At 43.0% G+C, this 24,972-nt stretch overlaps 1 protein-coding gene across 1 annotated transcript in view; it reads left to right on the top strand.

Annotated features, from left to right (window-relative positions):
* Positions 1-832: 832 nt before the first annotated feature.
* Positions 833-24,972, top strand: part of LOC139748795 (ionotropic receptor 21a-like) — a 105,378-nt gene continuing 81,238 nt past the window's right edge. Inside the window, exons 1-8 of the mRNA XM_071662228.1 lie at positions 833-920; positions 2,894-3,046; positions 3,411-3,558; positions 11,084-11,235; positions 13,922-14,073; positions 15,558-15,867; positions 16,844-16,999; positions 19,314-19,463. Of these exons, the coding sequence (XP_071518329.1) occupies positions 2,924-3,046; positions 3,411-3,558; positions 11,084-11,235; positions 13,922-14,073; positions 15,558-15,867; positions 16,844-16,999; positions 19,314-19,463 (1,191 nt within the window). The 5' untranslated portion in view covers positions 833-920; positions 2,894-2,923. The remainder of the gene's footprint in view (positions 921-2,893; positions 3,047-3,410; positions 3,559-11,083; positions 11,236-13,921; positions 14,074-15,557; positions 15,868-16,843; positions 17,000-19,313; positions 19,464-24,972) is intronic.

The raw sequence follows: 24,972 nt of genomic DNA, 5'->3' as shown, positions 1-24,972 counted from the left end.
AAAGATAGAGTGAGTTGGAATGATGTGATATAGGGGGGAAGACTTGCTGTCAGTGGACTGAACCAGAGAATATGACGCAGCTAAGGGAAACCATGAAGAGATCTGTGGGGGCTGGTTGTGGATAATGGGCTTTGTGGTTTAGTGAATCACACATATCTGTTGGACAATGGATGAGAGAACATGAGACTTCCCTTCGTCTGTTATTGCTTAGGCGGGAAACGACGACCGAGTATGAGAGAAAGGAGAAAATGTAAAGAAAAAATATAATATGGGAAGCATCACGAGGACAACATTAACGATAAGTGAAATATATTTCTTAGCAGATTTGATAGATATGAAAAGAGGCAAATTTTCTAGCACTGACCACAGATCGTACGGAGGTAATGGCCCGGTCAGAATCATAGGAGGTTAACATTTATGAAGAATCTAAGAAGCTACAGAAGTAATGATTCGTATCATCTTTCATACGAAAGAAAAACAAGAACACATAGTAATTTCCTTTGGGATCGTGATAGGAAGAATAAGAACATAAATGGGAAATAATTGCGTTGTTATTTACGACATGAAGAAGACGAAGAGTGAAATAGTAAAGACAGACAACACCGTAAGGTTTATCAGTACTGCGAAGTAAACAGAATATAATCATGATGGATAACATTAGGTTGATATACGCCATTTAAGTGAATGTTCAATAACTGACATTTCTAGCATCATGTACTGTATATCTAACACCATAACGTTAATAATACCAGACATGGAAACAGCTTCGTCTTCATCCAACACGCTGAGCTAATTCTTCTTCGCTTAAAATCGTTGTCCACATCAGGTTCGTCTTGCTCGTACCATCACTACAGGACCTTGAGGCGTTTGTCCAGTCATACATAGGCGAGAGGACGGAGCATCTCGTGGGAGCTGTTAAGGTAAGGAGGAAATGCTTCTTTACGAAGATCGTTCGAGTACATATATGTGGGGCAACTGGAGGGGTGTCTGATCATTATCTTGTGGAGGCGAAGGTGAAGATTTGTTGAGATTTTCAGAAAAGAAGGGAAAATGTTGGGGTGAAGAGAGTAGTGAGAGTAAGTGAGCTTGAAAAGGAGACTTGTTTGAAGAAGTACCAGGAGAGATTGAGGTTACAATGGAAAAAAGATGAGAGCAAATGACGTGAGGGGAGTGGGGGGGGAGGGAGGAGGAATGGGATGTATTTAGGGAAGCAGTGATGACTTGCGCAAAAGATACTTGTGGCATGAAAAAGGTGGGAGGCGGGCAGATTAGAAAGGATAGTGAGTGGTGGGATGAAGAAGTAAGACGATTTTTGTATTGAAATAGTGCAAATGACTTGGAAATGTATAAAAGAAAGAGTCAGGAGGACAAGAGAAAGGTGCAGGAGGTGAAAAAGAGGGCAAATGAGAGTTGGGGTGAGGGAGTATCATTAAATTTTAGGGAGAATAAAAAGATGTTTTGGAAGGAAGTAAATGAAGCGCGTAAGACAAGAGAACAAATGGGAACATCGGTGAAGGGGGCTAATGGGGAGGTGATAACAAGTAGTGGTGATGTGAGAAGGAGATGGAGTGAGTATTTTGAAGGTTTGTTGAATGTGTTTGATGATAGAGTGGCAGATATAGGGTGTTTTGGTCCAGGTGGTGTGCGAAGTTAGAGGGTTAGGGAGATTGGTTTGGTAAACAAAGAAGAAGTAGTGAAACCTTTACGGAAGAAGAAAGCGGCAAGACGGCGGATTTGAATGGTATTGCAGTGGACTTTATTTAAAAGTGGGTACCTGTATTGTTGACTGGTTGGTAAGGTTATTTAATGTATGTATGACTCATGGTGAGGTGCCTGAGGATTGGCGGACTGCATGCATAGTGCCATTGTACAAAGGCAAAGGGGATAAAGGCGAGTGCTCAAATTGCAGAGGTTTGTTGAGTATTCCTGGGAAATTATATGGGAGGCTATTGATTGAGAGGTTGAGGGCATGTATGGAGCATCAGACTGGGGAAGAGCAGTGTGGTTTCAGAAGTGGCAGAGGATGTGTGGATCAGGTGTTTGCTTTGAAGAATGTATGTGAGAAATACTTAGAAAAGCAAATGGATTTGTATGTAGCATTTATGGATCTGGAAAAGGCATATGATAGAGTTGATAGAGATGCTCTGTGGAAGGTATTAAGAATATATGGTGTGGGAGGCAAGTTGCTAGAAGCAGTGAAAAGTTTTTATCGATGATGTAAGGCATGTGTACGTGTAGGAAGAGAGAAAAGTGATTGATTCTCATTGAATGTTGGTTTGCGGCAGGGGTGCGTGATGTCTCCATGGTTGTTTGATTTGTTTATGGATGGGGTTATTAGGGAGGTTTTAGAGAGGTTCTGGGACTTTTGGAGAGAGGAGCAAGTATGCATTCTGCTGTCGATGAGAGGGCTTGGGAAGTGAGTCAGTTGTTGTTCGCTGATGATACAGCGCTTGTGGCTGATTCGGGTGAGAAACTGCAGAAGTTGGTTACTGAGTTTGGTAAAGTGTGTGAAAGAAGAAAGCCAAGAGTAAACTTGAATAAGAGCAAGGTTGTTAGGTTCAGTAGGGTTGAGGGACAAGTCAACTAGGAAGAAAGTTTGAAAGGAGAAAAACTGAAGGGGAAGTGTTTTAGATATCTGGGAGTGGATCTGGCAGCGGATGAAACCATGGAAGCGGAAGTGAGTCACAGGGTGGGGGAGGGAGCGAAGGTTCTGATGGCGTTGAAGAATGTGTGGAAGGCGAGAACATTATCTCGGAAAGCAGAAATGGGTGTGTTTGAAGGAATAGTGGTTCCAACAACGTTATATGGTTGTGAGGCGTGGGCTATAGATAGAGTTGTGCAGAGGAGGGTGGCTGTATATATATATACTCAAATCTCCCGATCTATCCCACAGTCTGGTACCAAGGGGGAGTGGGTGCTGTACATGAACCAGCTGTACTATGGTCCTAGAACCAGGCGGATCAACACCTGGTACCACCACAGGTTCACCCGCCAGGTGGAACTCTTCCCTGACAAACTGGCGAACTTCCAAGGCGCCGTGTTGAAGGTAAGCTGGCAATAACTAGAATGTGTTGGAAATACGGCAAGGATCACTGAAGGTTATCTAACTGTGTTGGTGTTATGAATGACCCCCTGAGGCGGCCACTATGGTGATTGCTGTACTTGTATCACTGCTGGAATCAGAAACAGTAGCAGGATATCATCTAGGTGGAATATAAACATGTTCCTTCATGGGCAATAATCGTGCAGTAATATGTTCTCAGAACTCCTCCTGCACTGCATCAGTGCACCAGCGGTCTATGTGGCGTAAGTGGCATGTGTGTGTGTGTGTGTGTGTGTGTGTGTGTGTGTGTGTGTTCTGGTGGTGAGGATATACCACGTCGTGAGAGAATGTGCTCCCTCTTCCCCAGGTGTCAACGTTCAACTATGAGCCATGTAACTTCGTCCGTCTGGCAGAGAATGGGACGGTGGTGCTCCGCTATGGTATGGACATAGAAATCATCACGGCTATGGCTCGCGTCCTCAACTTCACCGTGCAGCTGATGGCAACACCCAACGGTATTGTGAAGCCATCATGACCAGGAGTCAACACGGGCCAGAACTCGGGCGAATCCAACATGGATTCGAGTTCTAAGTGTACCAGGTCGAGAAACGGGTAGCTGGGCTAGGCTGGGTCGTGTGTGTGTGTGTGTGTGTGTGTGTGTGTGTGTGTGTGTGTGTGTGTGTGTTATATACAAGGTCAACAGACGGTGCACACACGAGTGTAAGACTCACTCCTCTCGACACACAAATTGTAATCACACGTTCAAGATATCACAATGTTCTCGAAATGAACTATATGTGTGTGTTCTCTTTCTGTATCTTTACTGAAGTGTACACGTATATTTCACTACAGGTGATGTTCACATACAGGTGATGTTCATATAGAGGTGTTGTACACATACAAGTGATGTTCACATACAAGTGTTGTTCACATACTGGTGATGTTCACATACAGGTAATGTTCATATAGAGGTGTTGTTCACATACAAGTGATGTTCACATACAAGTGTTGTTCACATACTGGTGATGTTCACATACAGGTAATGTTCACATACTGGTGATGTTCATATACTGATGTTCACATACAGGATGTTAACATACTGGTGATGTTCATATACTGATGCTCACATACAGGATGTTAACATACTGGTGATGTTCACTTACTGGTGATGTTCACATACAGGATGTTCACATACTGGATGCTCACATACTAGTGATGTTCACATACAGGTGATGTTCACATACAGGATGTTCAAATAGTTCACATACTGGTGATGTTCACATACTGGTGATGTTCACATACTGGTGACGTTCACATACAGGTGATGTTAACATACTGGTGATGTTCACATACTGGTGATGCACACATACTGGTGATGTTCACATACTGGTGATGTTCACATACAGGTGATGTTAACATACTGGTGATGTTCACATACTGGTGATGTTCACATACAAGTGATGTTCACATACAGGTGATGTTCACATACTGGTGACATTCACATACTGGTGATGTTCACATACTGGTGATGTTCACATACAAGTGATGTTCTCATACAAGTGATGTTCACATACTGGTGATGTTCACATACAGGTGATGTTAACATACTGGTGATGTTCACATACAAGTGATGTTCTCATACAAGTGATGCTCACATACTGGTGATGTTCACATACTGGTGATGTTCACATACAGGTGATGTTAACATACTGGTGATGTTCACATACTGGTGATGTTCACATACTGGTGACATTCACATACAAGTGATGTTCACATACTGGTGATGTTCACATACAAGTGATGTTCTCATACAAGTGATGTTCACATACTGGTGATGTTCACATACTGGTGATGTTCACATACAGGTGATGTTAACATACTGGTGATGTTCACATACTGGTGATGTTCACATACTGGTGATGTTCACATACAAGTGATGTTCTCATACAAGTGATGTTCACATACAAGTGATGTTCACATACTGGTTATGTTAACATACTGATGTTCACATACAGGTGATGTTCACATACTGGTGATGTTCACATACAGGTAATGTTCACATACTGGTGACATTCACATACTGGTGACATTCACATACTGGTGATGTTCACATACTGGTGATGTTCACATACTGGTGATGTTCACATACAAGTGATGTTCACATACTGGTTATGTTAACATACTGATGTTCACATACAGGTGATGTTCACATACTGGTGATGTTCACATACAGGTGATGTTCACATACTGGTGACATTCACATACTGGTGACATTCACATACTGGTGATGTTCACATACAAGTGATGTTCACATACAGGTGATGTTAACATACTGGTGATGTTCACATACTGGTGATGTTCACATACTGGTGATGTTTAATATATATATATATATATATATATATATATATATATATATATATATATATATATATATATATATATATATATATATATATATATATATTTATTTATTTATTTATTTGTTTAGTTATTTATTCTATCTATTATACTTTGTCGCAGTCACCCGCGTTAACGAGGTAGCGCAAGAAAACAGACGAAAGAATGGCCCAACCCACCCACATACACATGTATATACACAAACGTCCGCACACGCACATATACATGCCTATACATCTCAGCGTATACATACATATACACACACAGACATATACATATATACACATGTACATAATTCATACTGTCTGCCCAAATTCATTCTCGTCGCCACCCCGCCACACATGAAATGACAACAAAGACAACAAAGGCCCCATTCGTTCACACTCAGTCTCTAGCTGCAATGCACCGAAACCACAGCTCCCTTTCCACATCCAGGCCCCACACAACTTTCCATGGTTTACCCCAGACGCTTCACATGCTCTGCTTCAATCCATTGACAGCACGTCGACCCCGGTATACCACATCGTTCTAATTCACTCTATTCCTTGCAAGCCTTTCAACCTCCTGCATGTTCAGGCCCCGATCACTCAAAATCTTTTTCACTCCATCTTTCCACCTCCAATTTGGTCTCCCACTTCTCTTCGTTCCCTCCACCTCTCACACATATATCCTCTTTGTCAATCTTTCCTCACTTATTCTCTCCATGTGACCAAAGCATTTCAAAGCACCCTCTTCTGTTCTCTCAACCACACATTTTTTTATTACCATACATCTCTCTTACCCTTTCATTACTTACTCGATCAAACCACCTCACACCACACATTGTCCTCAAACATCTCATTTCCAGCACATCCATCCTCCTGCGCACAACTCTATCCATAGCCCACGCCTCGCAACCATACAACATTGTTGGAACCACTATTCCTTCAAACATACCCATTTTTGCTTTCCGAGATAATGTTCTCGACTTCCACACATTCTTCAAGGCTCCCAGAATTTTCGCCCCCTCCCCCACCCTATGATTTACTTCCGCTTCCATGGTTCCATCCACTGCCAGATCCACTCCCAGATATCTAAAACACTATACTTCCTCCAGTTTCTCTCCATTCAGATTTACCTCCCAGTTGACTTGACCCTCAACTCTACTGTACCTAATTACCTTGCTCTTATGTATAAACTTTCAACTACCATTTCTATAATGACACCGCTCGTAAGCCGGAGTTTGTCGTTTGTGTGGTACAAACACACCTTTCGATTGCCTCGTCGATCCTCCCAACACTAGAACCATCTGGACCTTCCCAACACTAGAACCATCTGGACCCTCCCAACACTAGAACCATCTGGACCTTCCCAACACTAGAACCATCTGGACCCTCCCAACACTAGAACCATCTGGACCTTCCCAACACTAGAACCATCTGGACCTTCCCAACACTAGAACCATCTGGACCTTCCCAACACTAGAACCATCTGGACCTTCCCAACACTAGAACCATCTGGACCCTCCCAACACTAGAACCATCTGGACCTTCCCAACACTAGAACCATCTGGACCTTCCCAACACTAGAACCATCTGGACCTTCCCAACACTAGAACCATCTGGACCTTCCCAACACTAGAACCATCTGGAACTTCCCAACACTAGAACCATCTGGACCCTCCCAACACTAGAACCATCTGGACCTTCCCAACACTAGAACCATCTGGACCTTCCCAACACTAGAACCATCTGGACCCTCCCAACACTAGAACCATCTGGACCTTCCCAACACTAGAACCATCTGGACCCCTCCCAACACTAGAACCATCTGGACCCTCCCAACACTAGAACCATCTGGACCCTCCCAACACTAGAACCATCTGGACCCTCCCAACACTAGAACCATCTGGACCCTTCCCAACACTAGAACCATCTGGACCCCTCCCAACACTAGAACCATCTGGACCCTCCCAACACTAGAACCATCTGGACCCTCCCAACACTAGAACCATCTGGACCCTCCCAACACTAGAACCATCTGGACCCCTCCCAACACTAGAACCATCTGGACCCTCCCAACACTAGAACCATCTGGACCTTCCCAACACTAGAACCATCTGGACCCTCCCAACACTAGAACCATCTGGACCTTCCCAACACTAGAACCATCTGGACCTTCCCAACACTAGAACCATCTGGACCTTCCCAACACTAGAACCATCTGGACCTTCCCAACACTAGAACCATCTGGACCTTCCCAACACTAGAACCATCTGGACCTTCCCAACACTAGAACCATCTGGACCTTCCCAACACTAGAACCATCTGGACCTTCCCAACACTAGAACCATCTGGACCTCCCAACACTAGAACCATCTGGACCCTCCCAACACTAGAACCATCTGGATCCTCCCAACACTAGAACCATCTGGACCTTCCCAACACTAGAACCATCTGGACCTTCCCAACACTAGAACCATCTGGACCTTCCCAACACTAGAACCATCTGGACCTTCCCAACACTAGAACCATCTGGACCTTCCCAACACTAGAACCATCTGGACCTTCCCAACACTAGAACCATCTGGACCTTCCCAACACTAGAACCATCTGGACCCTCCCAACACTAGAACCATCTGGACCCTCCCAACACTAGAACCATCTGGACCTTCCCAACACTAGAACCATCTGGACCCTCCCAACACTAGAACCATCTGGACCCTCCCAACACTAGAACCATCTGGACCTTCCCAACACTAGAACCATCTGGACCTTCCCAACACTAGAACCATCTGGACCTTCCCAACACTAGAACCATCTGGACCTTCCCAACACTAGAACCATCTGGACCTTCCCAACACTAGAACCATCTGGACCCTCCCAACACTAGAACCATCTGGACTCTCCCAACACTAGAACCATCTGGACCTTCCCAACACTAGAACCATCTGGACCTTCCCAACACTAGAACCATCTGGACCTTCCCAACACTAGAACCATCTGGACCTTCCCAACACTAGAACCATCTGGACCTTCCCAACACTAGAACCATCTGGACCTTCCCAACACTAGAACCATCTGGATCACAAGACTCGGGTTGGTTGTAGCTGGGATGATCCCAGTGGGGCTGGAGACCCTTCCCATTTAACGACCCAGATGGAGTATCTAAACACCCATCCTCTACACCCTGCCAGTATCACACCCACTGCACGTCCTCCCGATATCAACCTACAGTTCTTACACTCGTTGGTTCTCTCGAGAAATTTTCATCCTCATATTTTTTCAAGTGGTCAGGTCCATACCCAAGCCCCTCCTGGAAAAAGCAAGTGTGGCACTGTGGAAGACGTCACTAGTTCTCTCGTTTACTTGGACGGGCACTAAACAGGTGGCCGAGGTTGTTTGTGCGTGGCATAAAGTGCTACGCGCCTCCTTCAGCCATCTCTCTCTCTCTCTCTCTCTCTCTCTCTCTCTCTCTCTCTCTCTCTCTCTCTCTCTCTCTCTCTCTCTCTCTCTCTCTCTCTCTCTCTCTCTCTCTCTCTCTCTGTCACTGTCTCTCTCTCTCTCTCTCTCTCTCTCTCTCTCTCTCTCTCTCTCTCTCTCTCTCTCTGATCATGGTTTGATCACTTCAGCTCTACTGTTTTCTGCATCAGAGACGGAGAATATCGGGCCCTGAAGCCCTTTCCCTTCCCCTAAATTCTATCCTTTTCTTCCCTTTCTCAGACTCGCTGAACATCTGTTCTTTGTTCAAAGTTAAGTACATCTTCATGAAGAGAGAGTGGACTGATTTAACCCTTCTCCAGGCATCGCAGTATGCTCGGAATGAGGCATATTTTTATGGCTATGTTTTCGCATATTTGTCCTTGGTGTGGAGACCCTGGCCATCCAAGACAATGTTCTGGACCAGCGTGCTGAGAGAGACGAGTCACATTCAACAACTGTTGATGTGTTCCACTACCATACACGACCCATACCTCAGTGTTGGGCTTACTGACTTTAAACGTCCGAAGTGTTCTATGAGAATCAGGAGAATCTCATTAGATCTCGTACGGACATGAACAGAATCACGATCATGAAGGGCATGAGCCAAATGTGCCATTTTTCGCACCTGCTTCTTCATGACTGCAAAGTTGTCATCTCATTTTCAGACCCAACATACACAACATGATGAGCTGAGGTCGATTCCAAATCCTTATGATCAGGATTGTATTGGAGTGTCACCGCCTCCTTCAGCAGAAGCACATACCGTCCTCTTTCATGCAAGAGCCAGCTACAAACATCTCTCAGTCTTTCTGACCTTATCAAACTCTTGTGGATCCAACGACTCGCTAATTAGTTCATCCGCCTGTTCCATTAGCTCCCTGGCTTCGCGTATTTCCCTCATGCTGATTGGAAAGTACAGCTCTGACACCACAGGAAGCCAAGTTGACGGCAAGGCTTCAGGTCGAGTGTGCGCAGTTGAGGGATGATTACAGTTGACAGATATTGACTGAGTGCGCTTTGTTTACATCATAGTTTGTAGGTGGACATCTAGGAGTTCTCGATAGAGTCGGTCTCCTCCTGGGTTACGAACCTTTCAAACTCTGGCGAGACGCATTGCCACCACGTCTTCCATCTTCATTACTGACGTAGTGAACACAGACTCATGGTGAATGAAGACATCCAAATTCCCCGGACGCGTGGGCAGGGAAACAAAGGGCTGGCTATAAGGAGGTTGCTGCTCTCTTTAGAATGTTGGTTCGTGTTGCTTAACCTGCTTGAAGTTCAGTTTCTAATTTCTGTAATCAGAACCTGTAGATCTCACGTTCTACTTTATAACATGCGCGTCTTGTAAGCTTCATATGGTGACACACTAAGCGCTTCAACTTGTTATCATAACTGCCTCAAGAGGACATCATCTGCATATCCTTCCACAAAGATATACTGATTCTACTTCTTCTTGGGGTGGTGTCCCGTAGGGTAGAACAGAGTTCATAATGCTCTTATGAACATTTGATATAGATTGTTCTCCTCGCGGTGTGGAAGAACCTCCAGTTCTTCGGACTGAGGAGAAATGTTCTGGAAGTTCTTCACTCGAGGCGCAAGATTTGGACCAGTGATAACCCAGTTATGTAGCCGCCTGGTGATGCAAGGGAATACAAGGGACTCAAACACCAACAGACTATTGGGTACCATCGAGGCTCTTTGTGAAAGGTATCAGAAACTCACACATCACTGTGGTGAGAATTGGAAGGCATATACAACCTCAGCCAGACACTGGTCGCTGACATGATGAGTGGCACCGGAATAATTGACCATGTTGGCATCTTAAACCCTCGGTGGGTTACTGAAACACATGTTATGAGGTTCACTCTCAGCGTCCCATGCTAACTTTATTTCCTTTTTGCTTTACCATGAGCCAGAGATGAAATACTAAATGCATTACCTTTGTGCAAGATTTGTTGTTTAGGGTCAGTTTTACTGCTGAGATTTTTGTTATGAAAGATCTTCATGAAAATAGGACGAGATATTCTTGTAAGAAACCATAGATTATTGAATTGAAAACATCAGAAGAAACCATTTACACTTCCTCTTACATACTTTAATATTACATTATCTAGTGTCATTTTTCCCGGAGTGTCATGGGTAAAGCATAACATTCATGAACATCTTACCATATCAGGAGAGACCTGGGGTGAAAAACTCGCCAACGGATCTTGGTATGGACTGAGTGGCCAACTCCACAGAAACGAAGTTGACATAGGACTTGCTTGCTACTACACATCCAATTACTGGCTGGACGCTGTGTCGCTGAGCGCTCCCTACACAACGGAGGTGATGTATACCAGAGATGAACGCTGTTGTCTGACTGAATCATAGTGTAGTGATAGGACTTTCTCTTATGATGAATGTCTAACAATCATAAACCATATACGATGGTGTATGTTTTTTTTGTCTACCTTAAGTAAATACAACCACTGGGTGCTATCGAAGCTGGTCGAGACAGTGGAAGGAAAGAGAAACTCATGGATTAGAAAGAGAAAGAGTTTTCAAAGAGGAAGACATGTTAAGTTATCGAATGACTTAAGATGTGTAAATTTTGATCAGACGCGGATCTGAAACGAAATATCAAGCGAATACTTAAGCTTTTCTATGACACTGTTTTTAGTTACTCGTAATGATAGAACTGCTAATTTGTTGTGGTAGATTATGTCTAGAAAAGGCCACAGCTTCTCAGAGCTAGGTTGACGGAGGCCCTGCCAACACCCACCTCATATCTTTCACAACACTCACTCTCCTCCACTCAGGCAACGACCAGCATGTGCAGGTTCTCAGGTCCACCTGTGTCAAGCGATCAACATGTGAGCCATCAACATAACATCCAGGGATGGGATCGTATTTTCTACACTCGTTTCTCTGCCATGAAACCTCCTTCATTCTTAGACACTCACCCTCTCCCAGTCTTTGTTATCTGTAAGCCTACGCCTCACATCCGCAACACACCGGCATGGCCACTACCATCACTATCTTATCAAATATACACTTTGCCTCAGTGAGAGTGATCTTTGTTACCACACATTCTTCATGGCGACGAAGATCTTTCCTTCCTTCAACTTTACCATGATATACTTCACTTCCCTTAGTTCCACTCACTGTCACGTCTATTCCCAGGTATCATAAACAATTATCTGTCTCCAAGTCTTCTCCACTCAGACTAACATTGCAAATAATTTGTATCTTTCCGATTCTAAACCGAATAACTTTGTTTTGATCCGCATTTACTCTCAGCTTCCTCCTTCCACACACTCTCTCAAATTCAGACGCCAACTTTTGCAATTTCTCACTCGAATCTGCTTCCAGTGGCGTGTGATCATCAAACATCAGTTGACTCACTTTCCAGATCATCCCATTCTTGACACACAGCACACCTGCGACTCTGTCCGTAACCACAGCATGTACCATCCTTCATCACCTTATCCATAAACAGATTAAACAGACATGAAGACATCACGCGCCCCTTCCGCAGACCTGTTTTCACTTGGAACCACTCACCTTCCTCTCAAAGTCGTGATTATACGCCTCATTCTCTTGGTAAAGATTCCTCACTGATTCTAGCAGCTTTCCTCCCATACCATACATCTGTAACATCCTCCACAAAGTGCCTCTCTAACCCTATCGTCCAGTTTCTCAAGATCCATAAACGTAATTTACAAATGCTTTTTTTCTTTCTTTTGTTCAGTATTTGTCGCCAACATTCTTCATAGCAGACACCTTCTCCACACACCATCTACCACTTCTGAAACCATTTTCTTTCGCCCCAGTCTGATGCTCTGTGCATGCCACCACCCTCACAACCACAACTCTCCCATACAACTCACCAGGTTAACAGTCATGTACCACTGTAGTCAGAGCATTAACTTTTGTTCCCCTTGCATTCATATAGTGGTGCTACTCAGCCATTCCTCCAGTCTTCAGGCAACCTTACTATTAAGCCAACCTACAATGAAAATCCCAACCAGTCAACAAAACAGTCACCAACTTTCTCAAGAATTCGACTGCAGTTTCATCCACTCCCTCCATGTGCAGTATTTCCTCTCCAGCAAAGCTTTCATCACCTCCTTTGTTTTCAGTGAGCCATTTCCTGTGACTCCACATCCACAAGACGACAAAGTTGCCACTCTAACGTAAAATCTGTTATGAGGCAACAGGGTGGTGATATAGCAAAGGATTTTTATTTCCATATCATTATGTCTTTTACGTGCTTATCTTCTCTGCCTTAACAAGTAAGCATCAGAGGTTGACACTTCGAAGAAGCACCCTCGCTGTTCTTGCTTCACTCTAGTAAAATTGTAATACATCAGGGAAGGATCTCCATGCACCAGCTTCCGGCCTACTTAGTCAACTTTTACGACACAAAGTTATGCATAGATGATTCACTTTTCCTTCAAGGATAAGGAAAGGATTTAATACGACCAGATCAAAGGATGAAGTTGTAGTAACTGAGTATGACAGTGAGATGAAAATGGTAGACAATAAAGCCATGAGCCAGGTGGAAAGATAAATACAAGGGGGAAATATGGGAGAGGAAGACAAGTATTGAGGAAACATATGAGAAAGTCGTGTTGGATAACGTGACACTGGACACTAATACAGTCGCTTCCTCTGTGTTCTTCATGTACGGGTGAACAGCTGTGTGCCATAACCTTAAGGCTACGATCCTTTCCTTACTCTCTTCCTTCATCTTGTTCCTTGATCTGCATGATTCTGCCTTGATGAAGATGTGAACAACTCAATGTTCAGTAAATGTTTTGAAAAGTCATGTACTCGCGTCGTATTTATAACAATATAAACTTTTCTTTAAACGAAAAGAACCTTTATTCTTGCACACACCACGATGAAGGCAAGCAAACATGAATATGTGCATGTGTATGTATGTAATATCTGCGTATGTGTATGTTGATATGTATATGTACGTATATGGGCGTTTATGTATACACTCACCAACCAGAAGTCTTTACAGTTAATGTGCATCATGATTCGTGTGGAGCCTCCGCTGCCACACTGGCAGGCCCTGGCCTTCCCATTCAGCCAGTGGACCTGGCTGGCTGTGGTGGGTGGCCTCGTGGTTTCTGGACCAGTTCTCTACCTCCTGGCCCTGGCCAGCCACCAATGGTGAGTACCTCCTGGCCCTGGCCAGCCACCAATGGTGAGTACCTCCTGGCCCTGGCCAGCCACCAATGGTGAGTACCTCCTGGCCCTGGCCAGCCACCAATGGCGAGTACCTCCTGGCCCTGGCCAGCCACCAATTGTGAGTACCTCCTGGCCCTGGCCAGCCACCAGTGGTGAGTACCTCCTGGCCCTGGCCAGCCACCAATGGTGAGTACCTCCTGGCCCTGGCCAGCCACCAATTGTGAGTACCTCCTGGCCCTGGCCAGCCACCAGTGGTGAGTACCTCCTGGCCCTGGCCAGCCACCAATGGTGAGTACCGGTAACCAATGCTAGACCAACAAGTTCAACTGATGATGATAGCTTGTAAGTTCTTGGTAAACAAGTCAGGTCGAAGCACGAGTGATTTTGTGGCTTACATTTCCAAGTCTTCCATCATTGTTCATCTATCACGTTGAAGGTGACGCCATGATAATTGCCAGACGGAGAGACAGATCCTGTGAGATGAGATGAAATGATGTGAATCTATTTTAACTTAGAAAAGAGAAGGTTAAGAGATGGTCCAACACAAGTATTCAAAATGATCAAAGGTTTTGATAATCTTGATCTATCCAGTTACCTGAGATATGATTCATATGATTCACTCATAGTAATGGATACAGACTCGTGGGCAAACGATTTACTTCGAATGAGGCGAAGTCATTTTTCTTCAACAGGATTATCGACGTATGAAAAGTTTGAAAGCATTACTATAGATACGTTTAAGAATAGACTTGATTGATACTTCACTTCTAGTACAAGATTCAGTATTTGTGCCTCCATAATCAAAATTACCATTCGCAGGTATTTATTCTCTTTAAATCATGTGTGTGTGACTTCTAACTTGTGCTACACTATCATGTGAGGTTCTGACATCTTCCTCTGTCATACATAGCCTCGACAGGACTCAGTGGTCTGCTACTGTTTGAACTCCTTTGTACATCCATCGTTCCTGCTGTATCAACTTTCACATCCAATTATCTCGACGTCTTCTTCTACTGTTCTTCATCATCACCAGAGTTTCAACTTTCCTTGTTTATACATAGCTTTCCTATCTCTGGTTATCACCATCTTATCCTATCGACCAAATGCGACTTAGTGATACAGGAATGATGTGCACGGAGTAGTGTGGTCGTTATGTTCAATGATGGTCGGTCGTTCAAATATGGGCTTTCCTTTGTTGGTCTTTGATTTTTGGTAGACCTTGTATGGTCTCCTGATGTAGTATAGTTAAAGTTACAGTCAGACCATTCCGGGCTGAAAATGTGTTATTCTACTTAAATCTTTCATATTTGATTGCGAGGAAAGATACATCTTTCTCCTACACTTGATAATGAAGTCAAGCAATGTTTTAACTCTTCATTTTTCGTATGAAATATTTGATGAATGCTTTCTGTGGACAGTTGGGTTTGAAGATGTCATCAGCATTTGACATGTCTCCTCTCCAACAGTGGTGGTGAGATCAAGAACCTGCAGGACCTGAGCTTCGCCTGGTACTACGCCTTCGGCCTCCACTTCTGTGAGGCTCACAGATCCCTGCCCCGCAACCCCTGTACCCAGGTGTTCGTCCAGTTCCTGTGGCTGTACACGTTGATACTGACCACCAGTTACTCCGCCAGTCTGAAGGCATTCTTGTTAGTGAAGAAACAACCGGCCACGATCAATACGTTCAAGGAATTGTATGAGTCACAGCTCGAAGTGGCAGGACCTGGAGAACTCCTTGAAGATGAATTGGCTAAGTCAAGTGATCCTTACGCACAGGTGAGGGAGCGACACAGATCTTGAATCACATAGCACACGGAAGGAAGAGGGTGAGAATGATACACATCACATGTACCTAAATCCTGCCATATGTTGAGCTCCTGTGAACACGAAAGGTGTATTACATTTACTTAAGATGTGTCTACTGTATCTTCACATCATATACTTTCAAAAACGCAACCATTCCTGGTGTCTGAGTGACCCAGATGTTTTCCCACCAGTCATCTTATAAATGATTAATAGTGAAACTAGATGATCCTTGTGCATGATCACAGTAATGAAATGTCTATCGTCCGACACACACACACAAGCAACGGGACGTGTATAGACCAGTTTCCGTCACACATACAATAAACTGGACCACCGCTTTGCTGATCTGTTCTTGTCAACACCGAGGTTTACTAACATGGAATAGCGCCGCAAATGGTACTGGTTCAAATCCTTTCTCTTTTGAGGGTAATAAACCATTTAAATCATTCATTCCAGCGTGTACAGGATTCGAACACGGGTTTGAGTGTATGTATACAGTAGATGAATTTGTGTTTCCAGCGCTGTTTCATGTAGGTCCACTTTCCTGTTGACAGACAAGGATAGATCGGTTAAACGTGACTGCTGCTGGTAAATGTGTTCGTGTCGTGAGGCCATAATGGTATCATTGCCAAATGGCTCAAGACAAGAGACATTCGAATAATTGGGATAAATAAGTCAGTTCTTTCTTAAGGACAGCAGTGGCTTGGTGGGTAAGAGCCTCAACTGCCATCTCCAGTGCCAGAGGTTCGATTCCTTTCTCTCTGCAGGAGAATCCACTCCTGCGTGCCCAGGGTTCGAACACGGCACAAAGTGTATGTGTTTACAGTTGTGTGTGTTTACCTCAGTGTGTTTACTGGTCTGAATGATGAGATGAAATGGAATAAACCAAGCGTTCGTAATAACTGCCTTTATGTGGAGTTATTAACGTCATCTCCAATCTTCACAGGGCTTAGCGAAATACTTCAAGTATTACGAAACCATAGAAGACATGTACCCAATGGTTCTGCAGGGGAAGTCTGTCTACCTGGGAAATAAAAGGACAATAGACTACATCATGGACAAGTTCACCATACGAGGCGTCTCTCCTCTCAGGGTCATGAAGGTCAGCTATAGAGTGTCTGTGTGATCTGATCATTGCTGACCTTACTTACTGACCTTACTTGCTGACCTTACTGACATTACTCACTAACCTTACTTACTGACATTATTTACTGACATTACTCACTGACCTTACTTACTGACCTTACTGCTGACCTTACTTACTGACCTTACTTACTGACCTTACTTGCTGACATTACTAACTGACCTTACTTACTGACGTTACTTGCTGACCTTACTTACTGACCTTACTTGCTGACCTTACTTACTGACCTTACTTACTGACATAACTTGCTGACCTTACTTACTGACCTTACTTGCTGACCTTACTTAGTGACATTACTTGCTGACCTTACTTGCTGACCTTACTTACTGACCTTATTTGCTAACCTTACTGACATTACTCTCTAACCTTACTTACTGACATTATTTACTGACATTACTCACTGACCTTACTTACTGACCTTACTGTTGACCTTACTTACTGACCTTACTTACTGACCTTACTTGCTGAAATTACTTGCTTACCTTACTTGCTGACCTTACTTGCTGACCTTATTGACTGACATTACTTACTGACATTACTTGCTAACCTTACTTGCTGGCCTTACTTACTGACCTTACTTGCTGACCTTACTTAGTGACATTACTTGCTGACCTTACTTGCTGACCTTATTGACTGACATTACTTGCTTACCTTACTTACCGACCTTACTTACTGACCTTACTTAGCCTATAAAGAAAAATCTAAAAAGGTTCATAAACATAACCAAACCAACCAACCAACAGTGGTAATCCAGCTGGGAATTACTTTACATTATAATAATAATGTAATTACATTATTCAACTTACAGCAAGACTAAATGTAATTACATGATCATATTCCCTACTGTGCCTGAAAAGAAAACGACAGATACTGTCCTCAATTCATTATAAGATTATTATAAATTATATTGGTTATATATATCATATTGGTTATATATATTATTCATTCTCGGCTCAATAGTTTTAAGAGTGATCAGTTTAGAGATATCTTAGAACTAACAAGAGACATACTGTTTTCTTCATTGGCAAAACATTACAAGAACAGCGAGGTTGTAAACTGTGGGAAAACATAATGTGTCTTAATGTGTTATTATGAATACTTATAATTTCAAATGTGTATTAATGTTATTATGAATACTTATAATTTCAAATGTGTCTTAATGCGTTATTATGAATACTTATAATTTCAAATGTGTCTTGATATGTTATTATGAATACTTATAATTTCAGACTTCAATTGCATTTCAAAAGTGTTGATGAGAACTTTAATTATTCTTATTGTTCAAGTGTAAGTAACAAATTCATTTAATAGTTATATATATATATATATATATATATATATATATATATATATATATATATATATTTCTTTTTGTAATGATTGAAAAAAGTAGAAAAAGAAAGTAGATATTAACTATAGCTACACAGGTGATTCCTGAGGAAAGAAATGTTACATTAAGAGGGAAAGACAAAATAAGGAAGGGAATTCCACAGCTCACCTGATCGAGGGAAGAAGGACGCAACATAACAGTTCATCTTCGAGAGGTCGTTGTCTATACAGAAGCTGAGGGAAGCAGAAGCCAAATGTGTGCCACCTGTGCAAAGCTTGGAGCTACGGGCCACATACAGACACTTCATGAGAACAACACAATAGCAAAAGTAAAAAGATTTCTTAAAGTCAAACACGATGATTAACATATGAAACATTTGACATTTTTACACCACAAGTGTCATCAATATGTTTGATTCAGTCCTCCGATCTGATATCTATTTTAGTTGACGTAGCATTCGAGACATGCATAAACCATCTTAACTTTGCCAAAGATTTTCACTAAATAGAGATAGACAGAAAGAGAATGTGTCGCGAACATGGATTTTCTTGGCATATCACTGCATGCAGTTCTTGTAAGTATTTAAGAATCTTTTTTACTAGAATCGGGCATAAGTATGATGATAAAATTAGTGCAAAGGAGGATATTGAGAGTATTAGGGTATTAGATACAGAAGGTGAAATATCAGAGAAAGTGGAGAGTCTCGCATACCTAGGCTGGACGTGGGCTGGCAAATGGAACTATGGAAGAGGAAGTGAGTCATAGCAGGAACAGGGCAAACACCTTTGAAACAAGACTTTCATTAAAGAGGTTGTGCTGTGTTACGTCACCTGATGATGATACAGCCTCGCCAGTGTGATCTCCAGAGACCAGTAGTAACAAGTGTGTAATCATGTTTCTCTTAATGCAACTTGAGTAATGAAGCTTCATGATGTATTGTAGGAAACCTATGGGTCATACAGCGTCGTCCAGGCCTTCCAACGTCACTCTCCACTGAAGAGGAAGTTTGACGTGTATTTGGGCATGATACAAGACAGTGGCCTCGTGCGGAAGTTCGTCATTGATTCTCTTCAACTGGACGCTACACTTAGGGTGAGAAAGAGAGAGAGGCAATTGATTCTTGTCCCGTTCTTATACTATATTTATGTTGCTTAAGTCTAACAGAAAGATCCTTACCAGTCTGACCAACATAAAACTTATCACAATTTCTACATGGCTCTCTAAAAATGCATCCTGCAGAGCCTTCTGGTGAGTTCCTAATTAAGATATTCTTTATAGTATTATTGTTGCTGAAGGCAACATTTACATTAAACGATTTAAGCAACATGGAAAGTAAAGTGAAATTATTATTGAAAGGGAGAACTAAAAGATTCTTGATCTCAATGGGAGGTTTGGGTTCAACTCTATAAAATGATTTCTTTGCTAACTTAAGGGATTTATCAATCAAATATCTAGGATACTTTAACTTGGATCCAATAGAATATATCTTCTCAAACTCATCATCAATAAACTCTGGACTGCAAATACGTAATGCTCTGAGGAACATTGAAATGATGATAATTTAACTCTATCATGTTGAGATGAGTAATAATGGATATATGAGCATACATTGGTGGGTTTTCTGTATATGCTAAACTTAAACTTGTTTCCTTGCCTATGGATCATGCAATCAAAGAATGGTAACATTCCATTACCTTCATTTTCTACAGTAAATCTGATGGAAAGTACCAAATTGTTATGTAAAGGGAGAAGAAATATTTGTGATTTTCATTTGTTGGCCAAACACAAAAAACATCATCTACATACCTAAAATAAATTGCATTAGAAGATAAGATATCCTTTAGTAACCTTGTTTCAAAATTCCATAGAAAGATTACTTAATACAGCTGAAAGAGGATTGCCCATCGCCATATCCAATGTTTGAATTGAAATACACTGTCATTTATACACAATTTTTTCAATACATTAAAAACAGACTTTGAATTAGGTAAGTGAATATAATCCAATACATCAAATAAATTTTCTAAGACATTTTAGATGCTTAGTGGGGCCTGGATGTGGAAAGGGAGCTGTGGTTTCGGTGCATTATACATGACAGCTAGAGACTGAGTGTGAACGAATGTGGCCTTTGTTGTCTTTTCCTAGCGCTACCTCGCGCACATGCGGGGGAAGGGGGTGGTTATTTCAGGTGGCGATGGGAATTAATAAGGGCAGACAGTATGAATTATGTACATGTGTATATATGTATATGTCTGTGTGTGTATATATATGTATACGTTGAGATGTATAGGTATGTATATTTGCGTGTGTGGACGTGTATGTATATACACGTGTATGTGGGTGGGCATGGCCATTCTTTCGTCTGTTTCCTTGCGCTCCCTCTCTAACGCGGGAGACAGCGACAAAGCAAAATAGAAAAAAAAAAAAAAATATATATATATATATATATATATATATATATATATATATATCTTTCTTTTTTTTTCTTTTAAACTATTTGCCATTTCCCGCGTTAGCGAGGTAGCGTTAAGAACAGAGGACTGGGCCTTTTTTGGAATATCCTCACCTGGCCCCCTCTGTTCCTTCTTTTGGAAAATTAAAAAAAAAAAAAAACGAGAGGGGAGGATTTCCAGCCCCCCGCTCCCTCCCCTTTTAGTCGCCTTCTACGACACGCAGGGAATACGTGGGAAGTATTCTTAATCCCCTATCCCCAGGGATAATATATATATATATATATATATATATATATATATATATATATATATATATATATATATATATATATATATATTTTATATATATATATATATATATATATATATATATATATATATATATATATATATATATATATATATATATATATATATATATATATATATATATATATATTTGTTTTTTTTAATACACCCCTTTTGCTCTCTCAACCACGCTCTTTTTATTTCCACACATCTCTCTTACCCTTACGTTACTTACTCGATCAAACCACCTCACACCACACATTGTCCTCAAACATCTCATTTCCAGCACATCCATCCTCCTGCGCACAACTCTATCCATAGCCCACGCCTCGCAACCATACAACATTGTTGGAACCACTATTCCTTCAAACATACCCATTTTTGCTTTCCGAGATAATGTTCTCGACTTCCACACATTCTTCAACGCTCATATTGTAGTACTAGTTATCTTGACCTTTAGTGATCTTCTTCGTGTCATTTAAGGAATCCCCATGTTGTTAAGTTGTACGGCTCACTTGCTGTTATCAGGGTGCTACTGTTATCAGGGTGCTACTGTTATCAGGGTGCTACTGTTAATCAGGGTGCTACTGTTATCAGGGTGCTACTGTTATCAGGGTGCTACTGTTATCAGGGTGCTACTGTTATCAGGGTTCTGCTGTTATCAGGGTGCTACTGTTATCAGGGTGCTACTGTTATCAGGGTGCTACTGTTATCAGGGTGCTACTGTTATCAGGGTGCTACTGTTATCAGGGTGCTACTGTTATCAGGGTGCTACTGTTATCAGGGTGCTACTGTTATCAGGGTGCTACTGTTATCAGGGTTCTGCTGTTATCAGGGTGCTGCTGTTATCAGGGTGCTACTGTTATCAGGGTGCTACTGTTATCAGGGTGCTACTGTTATCAGGGTGCTACTGTTATCAGGGTGCTACTGTTATCAGGGTGCTAGTGTTATCAGGGTGCTGCTGTTATCAGGGTGCTACTGTTATCAGGGTGCTACTGTTATCAGGGTGCTACTGTTATCAGGGTGCTACTGTTATCAGGGTGCTACTGTTATCAGGGTGCTACTGTTATCAGGGTGCTACTGTTATCAGGGTGCTACTGTTATCAGGGTGCTACTGTTATCAGGGTGCTACTGTTATCAGGGTGCTACTGTTATCAGGGTGCTACTGTTATCAGGGTGCTACTGTTATCAGGGTGCTACTGTTATCAGGGTGCTACTGTTATCAGGGTGCTACTGTTATCAGGGTGCTACTGTTATCAGGGTGCTACTGTTATCAGGGTGCTACTGTTATCAGGGTGCTACTGTTATCAGGGTGCTACTGTTATCAGGGTGCTACTGTTATCAGGGTGCTACTGTTATCAGGGTGCTACTGTTATCAGGGTGCTACTGTTATCAGGGTGCTACTGTTATCAGGGTGCTACTGTTATCAGGGTGCTACTGGTAGCAGAGTTGTCCTTCTTGTTGGCAGGACTATCTTACCTGGTGGCAGAGTTGTCCTTCTTGTTGGCAGGACTATCTTACCTGGTAGCAGAGTTGTCCTTCTTGTTGGCAGGACTATCTTACCTGGTGGCAGAGTTGTCCTTCTTGTTGGCAGGACTATCTTACCTGGTAGCAGAGTTGTCCTTCTTGTTGGCAGGACTATCTTACCTGGTAGCAGAGTTGTCCTTCTTGTTGGCAGGACTATCTTACCTGGTGGCAGAGTTGTCCTTCTTGTTGGCAGGACTATCTTACCTGGTGGCAGAGTTGTCCTTCTTGTTGGCAGGACTATCTTACCTGGTGGCAGAGTTGTCCTTCTTGTTGGCAGGACTATCTTACCTGGTAGCAGAGTTGTCCTTCTTGTTGGCAGGACTATCTTACCTGGTGGCAGAGTTGTCCTTCTTGTTGGCAGGACTATCTTACCTGGTAGCAGAGTTGTCCTTCTTGTTGGCAGGACTATCTTACCTGGTAGCAGAGTTGTCCTTCTTGTTGGCAGGACTATCTTACCTGGTGGCAGAGTTGTCCTTCTTGTTGGCAGGACTATCTTACCTGGTGGCAGAGTTGTCCTTCTTGTTGGCAGGACTATCTTACCTGGTAGCAGAGTTGTCCTTCTTGTTGGCAGGACTATCTTACCTGGTAGCAGAGTTGTCCTTCTTGTTGGCAGGACTATCTTACCTGGTAGCAGAGTTGTCCTTCTTGTTGGCAGGACTATCTTACCTGGTGGCAGAGTTGTCCTTCTTGTTGGCAGGACTATCTTACCTGGTAGCAGAGTTGTCCTTCTTGTTGGCAGGACTATCTTACCTGGTAGCAGAGTTGTCCTTCTTGTTGGCAGGACTATCTTACCTGGTAGCAGAGTTGTCCTTCTTGTTGGCAGGACTATCTTACCTGGTAGCAGAGTTGTCCTTCTTGTTGGCAGGACTATCTTACCTGGTAGCAGAGTTGTCCTTCTTGTTGGCAGGACTATCTTACCTGGTAGCAGAGTTGTCCTTCTTGTTGGCAGGACTATCTTACCTGGTAGCAGAGTTGTCCTTCTTGTTGGCAGGACTATCTTACCTGGTGGCAGAGTTGTCCTTCTTGTTGGCAGGACTATCTTACCTGGTAGCAGAGTTGTCCTTCTTGTTGGCAGGACTATCTTACCTGGTAGCAGAGTTGTCCTTCTTGTTGGCAGGACTATCTTACCTGGTGGCAGAGTTGTCCTTCTTGTTGGCAGGACTATCTTACCTGGTAGCAGAGTTGTCCTTCTTGTTGGCAGGACTATCTTACCTGGTGGCAGAGTTGTCCTTCTTGTTGGCAGGACTATCTTACCTGGTGGCAGAGTTGTCCTTCTTGTTGGCAGGACTATCTTACCTGGTGGCAGAGTTGTCCTTCTTGTTGGCAGGACTATCTTACCTGGTGGCAGAGTTGTCCTTCTTGTTGGCAGGACTATCTTACCTGGTGGCAGAGTTGTCCTTCTTGTTGGCAGGACTATCTTACCTGGTGGCAGAGTTGTCCTTCTTGTTGGCAGGACTATCTTACCTGGTGGCAGAGTTGTCCTTCTTGTTGGCAGGACTATCTTACCTGGTGGCAGAGTTGTCCTTCTTGTTGGCAGGACTATCTTACCTGGTGGCAGAGTTGTCCTTCTTGTTGGCAGGACTATCTTACCTGGTGGCAGAGTTGTCCTTCTTGTTGGCAGGACTATCTTACCTGGTGGCAGAGTTGTCCTTCTTGTTGGCAGGACTATCTTACCTGGTGGCAGAGTTGTCCTTCTTGTTGGCAGGACTATCTTACCTGGTGGCAGAGTTGTCCTTCTTGTTGGCAGGACTATCTTACCTGGTGGCAGAGTTGTCCTTCTTGTTGGCAGGACTATCTTACCTGGTGGCAGAGTTGTCCTTCTTGTTGGCAGGACTATCTTACCTGGTAGCAGAGTTGTCCTTCTTGTTGGCAGGACTATCTTACCTGGTGGCAGAGTTGTCCTTCTTGTTGGCAGGACTATCTTACCTGGTGGCAGAGTTGTCCTTCTTGTTGGCAGGACTATCTTACCTGGTGGCAGAGTTGTCCTTCTTGTTGGCAGGACTATCTTACCTGGTGGCAGAGTTGTCCTTCTTGTTGGCAGGACTATCTTACCTGGTGGCAGAGTTGTCCTTCTTGTTGGCAGGACTATCTTACCTGGTGGCAGAGTTGTCCTTCTTGTTGGCAGGACTATCTTACCTGGTGGCAGAGTTGTCCTTCTTGTTGGCAGGACTATCTTACCTGGTGGCAGAGTTGTCCTTCTTGTTGGCAGGACTATCTTACCTGGTGGCAGAGTTGTCCTTCTTGTTGGCAGGACTATCTTACCTGGTGGCAGAGTTGTCCTTCTTGTTGGCAGGACTATCTTACCTGGTAGCAGAGTTGTCCTTCTTGTTGGC

This window comes from Panulirus ornatus, chromosome 5 (assembly GCF_036320965.1).
Source record: "Panulirus ornatus isolate Po-2019 chromosome 5, ASM3632096v1, whole genome shotgun sequence".
Classification (NCBI taxonomy): domain Eukaryota; kingdom Metazoa; phylum Arthropoda; class Malacostraca; order Decapoda; family Palinuridae; genus Panulirus; species Panulirus ornatus.
Note: the sequence above shows the minus strand (reverse complement) of the source record. Positions and strands in the feature narration are given on the sequence as shown.